We start from the raw sequence: 8675 nt of genomic DNA, 5'->3' as shown, positions 1-8675 counted from the left end.
AATCACAAAAATAATCGTTGTGATTTAAATCCTGACCATAAAATTAATACTATCAACTTTATTTGAAATTGAGAGCATTCTTGTCCAATTAAATAGCCCCAAAACCGTACTTAAAGGGTAATAATTATAGGATCTTCCTTAAATGACTATTAAAAAGTTAGTGTGTACTATAAGGACTATTTAATGACGCTATATTAATTAAAGTTTTTTAATAAAGTGCCAATATATTTAGCATGTGATATTATTTATATCGTTAAATACAAAAGTATTAAATCTTATCACGAAGTAGACTTCTTCATTTCAAGAAACATAGACTAAAGAAGTGCATTTAATGCGTGAGATAGGCTCCAACACTATAATTGATGTAGGAGGATCCGAGTTAGATGACGTTGAGTTGTCAGATTGCACAATAATGGCGCTGAGATACTTGGAGTAGGCGGATCAGCGCAAAATTGGCAAAAAATAGTAATCTGGCCTAATTGGGGCAATTTTCGAATGCACTGCAGTAATTTGACCATAACTTTGATTATGAGTATCCGATTCGCGCATATGACCCCAATTCAGAAAGCTCTCTTCGGCGTGCACGCCGTGGCCACAGAGCTATGCTCGGTGCGCCTCATTTCGAGCCCCAAAATCCGATGTTTTCCTTGTCAAAACCCTAATTTTAATTTTTTTTTTCATTTATGGTAATTTTTCGTTTATAGTTTAGAAGGTGATTCTGAGCCCGATTTAGGCCAGATTTTCGGCAGACTACTTATTTTATTCCGTATTTCGTTTTATTAGGGTTTTCGGGATTTTGCTATTTTTGGCAAAATTCTCCTAAAACCTAATTTTCAGCTATTTAAGCTCGGCTTGTGGGCGTTTTTCAGCAGCTTGTTGTTATTGATAATTTATCGAATTCAGAGTTTTCTCTCTGTTTTTGGGGTGAATTTTCTATTTTCTTCCTTGCAAATTGCCTATTGATTAGCCTATAGAATAATCGTTATTCTGTTCCGGCGTCAATAATAGTCTGTTGCAGGTGGCTCATGCACCGCTTCGAATTGTTAACGATGAGAGAAAAGTGTGCAAACTATTGGGGCAAATGGAGCTTGACATTGAGATAAGGATCGATTAATAGCAATTATTTGCTTGAATTGCTAATAATTTGTGTTATTCGGCTACTTATTCCGACATATGGGTTTTATATGGTGTACGTGTCTCACATTATCTATCTAAATTATTAGATAATTGTTGTTAATCACAATCCAGTGCACTGCAATTTCAGGTAGTTTCCCTGAAATATATTACAGAATGATCATGCATGTTAGATCGAATGCCTCAGCAAATATGTTTAAGTCTCGTCATGTTACAGAATGCTGTAACCTTGTGAGCACAACCTGTTGATAGAAACTCTTGGTGCGAAAGAACAATGCAATAGCAGCAAGAAAACCCAGAAAGACAACGGATGCCATAATCAGGAAAGATAGCATAAAGCAATGAGTGCCGAAGCAGGAGTCATCTTCGCCGCTTGCTTCCTTTTCGTAAAAATACCCAATAACTCTCACAGAGAAAATGTAAGATCCAAGAGGAGTTGCTATGCCTATAGTGTTGATAATGGTACCCATGTGCCTGACACCATAGAGATCTGCAGCGATCGTCGGCATTAGCAACCACTGTGAACCGTAGCAGATTCCGACTAGGATCGAACCCACGTATAAAATTTCGGTGAAACCAAAAGCAATAAGAAAGTGACCAGCCGCCATTCCTGCTAGAGTGATTGCCATCAAAACTGGCCTTGCCCAACCTCTTGTGTGCAGTAAATAATCTGATAAAGACCCAGCTCCAAGACGGCCAAAAAAGCTCCATATACTCTATAAAGAGACTAAATTTGTAATCTCCACAGTAGCGTAATCGAGAGATTCTCCTATTTTGGTGAAGTTATTTATCAGAACCATTCCAGAGCCCATTCCACCTACCATGGCAATAAACAATTGCTAGAGGATTCATGGCTGCAGAAGACTCGGAGGACGTCATGAAACCTGGGTTCTCCAGCAAAGGACTTGTCTCAACGGAAAACGTTTCTGAAAATCTCTTGGAGTCCTCCCGCTGGGCTTTGATTGCGATTCCAAGTGGTGATGCAAGTACAAGCAAAAGAAGTAGTGTGAAGGTAAAAATGGGTGCCCATGATGGCAAAGTGAAGGTGTTTTCCAAAATGATTAGAATCATGAGATAAAGAGCAATGATCAGAGCTACTGCAGTGAAACATTCAAGTGCTTTTTGTCATCATTGGTGTTTGGTTTATCATAGATCCTCACAAAAAACATAAGCGCGAGGGAGACGGACGTAGGAAGAAAAAGCCCAAGAGACATATGTGTGGTCATGTAGCTCACTTTATATAGGACCATATAGGTGGCCTCGTTTTGGCCAAAAGAAGCCGATGTCCAAATCCCGGCTAAAGTCATTGATGTCAAAATTTTGATCAAATTAACCGATGCCGGCTAGAGTTGTCGAAGTCAAAGGATCACTAACAAATTGTTCATCAGGCATGTTAAATGCTAGAAATCTTTCATAATAAATGTTGATTTGTATCTTATAAATAAAAAAATTTAGATGATTTGATTATCGTAGATTAGTGAATTTGCTAACCCTAATTCAATAAATATGTTTGTATTTGAAATTATTCAAATTATATGAAAAGCTCTATAAATAGAGCATAGTATTCAAATTAAAAATTAAAAAAAGATGTAGTCAATAAAATTTTAATATATGAATGTATATAATAGGTTCAACCACCTTGATCTCTGTTTTTTCTCCTACCTTTTCTTCATCTCTCATGTTTGTGTTTATATATATAAAATATTTGTTTAAGAATAAAAAAACGTCTACTAAACTTTTGGAACTTCGATCACGTGATTCTTGATATTATATATTATATATGTAGAAAAGTCAATGGCCAATCAAAGTATTGGTGAAAGATATCATCATGTACGTACCTTCATGATGCCCACAACGGCCCCACTATAATAAGGGAAGTTTTGCACGCCGAAAACGACGTTTGCTGTGGTAAAGAAAGCCTGACCCTGAGCCGAGAAGAACAAGAAGAGGCACATCAACGGCACAGGGGGGCGATTGATTAACCCCACGATGGAAGCCCATATTAGAAAGAAGCCTACGAAGTTCTGGATCGCCCTTGCCAGGTGGACCACCCGTGGCCCGCCAAAACTGGAGCTGGAGTACTGGGTACGGTTACGGAATGTTACAGAGGAAGTGCAAGACGCCGGCGAGGATGGCGACGCTGGCGCCAATGTCCTTGAAGATGTAGACAGTGTCCAGCGTCGATTGGTCGTAGCCATGGCTAGATTTCAGCACTGAGGAGTAGATGGTGAAGGTGTATATGCCGCAGCTACACTCGATCCATATACTTGCCACAGTCGCTATCCATTTGTTGCTAACCCTCTCCATCGATCGATCGATCCCACCAATATTTTATATTTCTTCTCATTTCCTTAATTTTCGGCCTTATTCGCTTTTCTTAATTGTAGTTGTAGCTTTCCCGCAAGGATTCTTTTGTCAATGCATACGTGGGTCGTACCGCTTTTCCCTACCGTAATAGTAGATGCTCTCTCTTTTAATTTTGTTATGCTTTCTCGATCTGGTTGAGGTTGAACACCTGAACTTGTACTGCGTAACAATGATGTTAAATAGCGCATATGATTGGATAAGGATTCCTCGTGAAAGAAACAAATAAAAATTGCAAAATCATTCCCGGCTAACATGAGACGCATGTTCAGATATATTTTCATAGTCGTGTACGTCGCTGTAGCTGTCGCATCTAAACAAGTAAACAAACGATGGCACATAAAATTCGGCTAACAAACGTCGACCAAACGAAGAGCATTTAACGCACTTACTGTACAATTATTAAGGTCCAGCAAAATAGGAAAAATAAATTTTTTTCTTCTAATGTACGTGAATAGTAAATAAGTTCTTTTGCCTATTTACTATTCACACTATAAAGAGTTTGTTATTATTTTCTCTCTCACTTTCCTTCTCTCTTTCTCTCTCTAGCTCCTTATTTCTTTCACATTTTTTTCCACACAAAATAATATTTATATGTAAGTAGAAAGTACGTAGAATAGAGAATCTGTTGGAGAGAAAATAAAAAAAAAAAAAAAAAAAAAGCTAGAGCTAAAATAGAGAATTGTACTATTTGAATAGCTAAAATAGCTACTTTGGCTATTATTGCTGGAAATGCACTAACTATGGTATTCAAATAGATTTAAATCTCTTGTTTTACGGTAATCAAATCATCAATGATTTCTATCCTTATCACTCTTTGTAGGCTCTCCAGAGAATTTGTTTCCCAAGAGAAAGTATGGTTGTTACGGTGCCCAAACCATTATACTAAATCACATGGCAGGTTCAGCCACCACATATAGCGGTTTGAGGCCTTGGCCAAGGAGGTAGTACTCCGACCACCAAATAATCTAGATAAAATGTATCGCACTCCGTGCACGAATCTCAATACTGTTTCCCCGTGCCCAAAGTCTCGTCGATCATGTTACAGAATTCTTTAACCTTTTGGGCACAACCTGTTGATAGAAACTCTTGGTGCGAAAGAACAATGCAATGGCAGCAAGAAAACCCAGAAAGACAACGGATGCCATAATCAGGAAAGATAGCATAAAGCAGTGAGTACCGAAGCAGGAGTCATCTTCGCCGCTTGCTTCCTTTTCGTAAAAATACCCAATAACTCTCACAGAGGAAATGTAAGACCCAAGAGGAATTGCTATGCCTAAAGTGTTGATAATAGTACCCAAGTGCCTGACACCATAAATATCTGCAGCGATCGTCGGCATTAGCGACCACTGTGAACCGTAGCAGATTCCGACTAGGATCGAACCCACGTATAAAATTCCGGGGAAACCAAAAGCAATAAGAAAGTGACCAACCGCCATTCCTGCTAGAGTAATTGCCATCAAAACTGGCCTTGCCCAGCCCCTTGTGTGCAGTAAATAATCCGACAAATACCCAGCTCCAAGACGGCCAAAAAAACTCCATATACTCCACAAAGAGACTAAACTGGTAATCTCCACAGTAGCATAATCGAGAGATTCTCCTATTTGAGTGAAGTTATTTATCACAGCTAGCCCGGAGCCCATTCCACATACCGCGGCAATAAACAATAACCAAAAGTTTACAGTGCACATGGCTTGCAAAAGATTCATGCTCTCTTCATCAGGCGGAGTTGTGTCATCTAAAGCAGCATTAACTTCAGCACTCTCACCACCAGGAAGTTCATGATATGCAACAGGATCCATGGCTTTGATTGCAATTCCAAGTGGTGATGCAAGTACAAGCAAAAGAAGTGTGAAGGTAAAAATGCGTGCCCATGATGGCAAAGTGAAGACGTTTTCCAAAATGATTAGAATCATGAGATAAACAGCAATGATCAGAGCTACTGTAGTGAAACCATTCAAGTGCTTCTTGTCATCACTTGTGTTTGCTTTATCATAGATTTTCACAAAAAACATAAGTACGAGGGAGACGGACGTAGGCAACAGAGCAAGAATCAGCAGGAAGGCGCTCGGCTGGCCCTTGCAGAATGTGTCGTACACTTGGATTACTATTGCTCCACTGATACCAAGAAATCCCTGGCAAAGAAATTAAGGAGAATTGAATGACATCATTGCATACCTTCAAGCAAAAGCACAGACAAAAAGATGTTATAAGTAAGCATGATCAGGGGCTGACTTGTGGAAAATGCACTCTGTACTTCTCTTACCAGGCCTGGACATGATAATTTAAACAACAATAAGTTCCATGAAGAACCTCTCCCTCCTCCTCTCCCTTCTATCCAAAAACAACAAAAAAGTTGGAACATTAACAAACAATTTTTCTCACTTTCACTCACAAAAAAACTCAAAATTGATTTCAGCTTCATATCAACACACTTTTTCAACTAACAGGCCAAAAAACCTTCTTAAAAGGTTTTATCAAACAACCAACAATTTTTCAAAGAAAGATACGTACGTCATACATATAGTAGGTTATCTTGTTAGAGGACTCACATCCGGCTCAACAAATATTTAGCTAAAAAACTTTATTTTTTATTTATTTTTAATTTTAACTGTTCACTAGATGATTAAGCAAAACATCTGACTAATCAATATAGTTAGATAGTGACCGATTTTTCAACAATAAACTCTTACAAATTACGGATTGTCACCTCAACTTGTAAGAAAAATGTACCCAAGTATTTTCCAGACCATGAACTCGCTCCCAAACTAATTTTGATTTTTTTTTTTTAAGAAGTGAATTTTGGTTTATGGTCTGAGTACCACGAGGCCCAAGACTGTCATGAACTCAATAACCATAGAAGAAACTGATTATGATCACTAGGGGAGGCATATCGTGTTAGCGTGTATGATTTAAGTTGCATCGAGATACGGATATAAGACTATATATATTAATTATAGTTCGACTTATTTAATTAAATGAGTCACCCTCTTTCACACTAACTCTTTAATTTTGTATTGAATTTAAGTTCACAATTCAATGATGATATCAAAAAAGTTGTCAACCCTAATTATAACAAGATAAAGCTTAAAACCTAAAAAATAAGAATATTCAACAGTGATTTAGATTTTTTTTTTTTTTTTTTTTTTAAAAAAAAAAAGTCACTTAACTTGATTTTTTATTTAATAATTAAAAAATGATAGAACAATTCATTAAAAAGGTTTGAGTTTTAATAACAATTAATATTTATAAAAGAATAAATTTTTGGAACTTCACTTAATTGTAGCTAGATATTAATATCAGTCAGAGTATAATTGGTGAAAGAGAGAATATACCTTCATGATGCCCACAATGGTCCCCCGACAGTAAGTGAAGTTCTGCACGCCAGAAACGGTGTTGGCTGTGGTAAAGAAAGCCTGAGCATGAGCCGTCAAGAAGATGAAGAAGCACATCAACGGCACGGGGGGCCGATGGATTAACCCCACGACGGAAGCCCATATTAGAAAGTAGCCAACGAAGTTCTGGATCGCCCCCGCCAGGTGGACCACCCATGGCCCACCAAAACTAGAGCGGTGGCCATGGCTACGGTTACGGAATGTTACGAAGGAGTATAAGACGCCGGCGACGATCCCGACGTTGCCGCCGATGTCCTTGAAGACGGACACAGTGTCGAGCGTTGATTGATCGTAGCCTTGGCTAGATTTCAATACTGAGGAGTAGATGGTGAAGGTGTACAAGCCGCAGCTACACTCGATCCATATGCCTGCCACTGTGGCCATCCATTTGTTGCTCACCCTCTCCATCCCACGGCCACCAAATAATTATTCTCCTTTCGCTTTTTTGGGCTTTTTTTTCGCGTTGCTTGTAGTTGTATGGTTGTATCCTTTCTTTTCCTCAAGGATTTTTTCGTCAATGCACGTGGGTCCTACCGCTTTTCGCTATGAAATTATCTTTTTGTCAAGAGTGGAAGGAATAGTCCACTGACCCACGTAACAGTAGATGCTCGCTCTTTCTCTTTTTAGGAAGGCAAGTTTTTCCAAACCTTTTTTCGAAAATTTGGTTCAACTGTGTGTAACGTTATCATGTGATCTAAATGTAATAATTACGATAATTCGCATATTTAACGTATCGCTATTACTATCATCTTAATTGCATGGTTAGTTTACTTGGTTAGTATAAATTATAAATCACTTGTTCTGGTATTAAAATTAATTTAAAAATTTATGTTATTGGCTTAATTTACAAATCGCTCATTAGAATTAAATTTTCTAAAAATTTATGATAGATTTCGTTAGGTGTCACGTCAGCGTCAATAAGATAGTAATACGTATTCATCTTAATAAAAAATAAAATAAATTTATTAAAAATATAAATAAATCAAACTTAAAAAATTATATATTTTTTAAAAAAAATGAAAAAAAAAAAAACAAAAAAAAAGGGCTACTGGTTGGGCAACCACCCCCTCTGGGGACGAACTGGCCATCCCCAGAGGGGGCCGAGGGTGGCGTGCAGTCACCCCTAAATGCCCACCCCCAGCGCCTGGGGTGGCCGCGCGCCACCCCCATTAGCTAGCCACTCATTTTTTTATTTTCAATTTTTAATTTTTTTTTTTTAAATAATTTTTAAGTTTTACTTATTTATATTTTTTATTATTATTATCGACACGTGTTGTTATTTTATTAGCGCTAACGTAGCACCTCATAGAATCTATTAAAATTTTATCAAAATTTGACTCTAATGAGCAATTTGTAAATTGAGTCAACCACAAATATTTTTGAATTAATTTTGTTACCCAAGAGAGTGATTTATAATTTAAACTAATTACAATTACCAATAGTGTAATTTTTCTCATTTATTTATTTATTATTGTTATTATTATTATTATTATTTTGCGCCCATAAACTCACCTATTACGTCAGCTGGATACTGAAGCTTTAACATAAAATATAACTTCTTTTATATTTAAATATTATTGCCATGTACACACAACACCATTAACACTTCACAATCGCATCTTCATAATTACTTTAAATTACTTTCAAAATATATTTTAAGGGTTTTAACTAGTCACTTTTTTAAACTATCAAACGACAAACTTTTTAAATGTTTATCTATTTTAAATAAATACTATTTTTTAATCATTCATAATAACATTGTTACATGATGCATTTTTTATT

The 8675-nt window shown here is 37.0% G+C and overlaps 1 protein-coding gene and 1 pseudogene across 2 annotated transcripts; both read right to left on the bottom strand.

Moving 5' to 3' along the window:
- Positions 1 to 1158: 1158 nt before the first annotated feature.
- On the bottom strand, positions 1159 to 3445 carry LOC133875148 (uncharacterized; annotated as a pseudogene).
- A 741-nt stretch (positions 3446 to 4186) lies between these two features.
- Positions 4187 to 7360, bottom strand: LOC133874666 (uncharacterized). 2 transcript variants are annotated; one of them, XM_062312542.1, is made up of 3 exons: positions 6834 to 7198; positions 5765 to 5832; positions 4187 to 5633 (listed from the first exon to the last, which is right to left on the bottom strand). In XM_062312542.1, the coding sequence occupies exons 1-3, from the start codon at positions 7048 to 7050 to the stop codon at positions 4536 to 4538; spliced, it is 1383 nt and encodes a 460-aa protein (XP_062168526.1). In that variant the 5' UTR covers positions 7051 to 7198; the 3' UTR covers positions 4187 to 4535. The 2 variants fall into 2 exon arrangements, with proteins under 2 accessions (XP_062168526.1, XP_062168525.1); XM_062312541.1 differs by lacking the exon at positions 5765 to 5832 and having other exon boundaries at positions 6834 to 7360.
- Positions 7361 to 8675: the final 1315 nt, after the last annotated feature.

Source organism: Alnus glutinosa, chromosome 8 (genome assembly GCF_958979055.1).
Source record: "Alnus glutinosa chromosome 8, dhAlnGlut1.1, whole genome shotgun sequence".
NCBI classification, from domain to species: Eukaryota; Viridiplantae; Streptophyta; class Magnoliopsida; order Fagales; family Betulaceae; genus Alnus; species Alnus glutinosa.
This window is presented reverse-complemented; position numbering and strand designations above follow the sequence as displayed.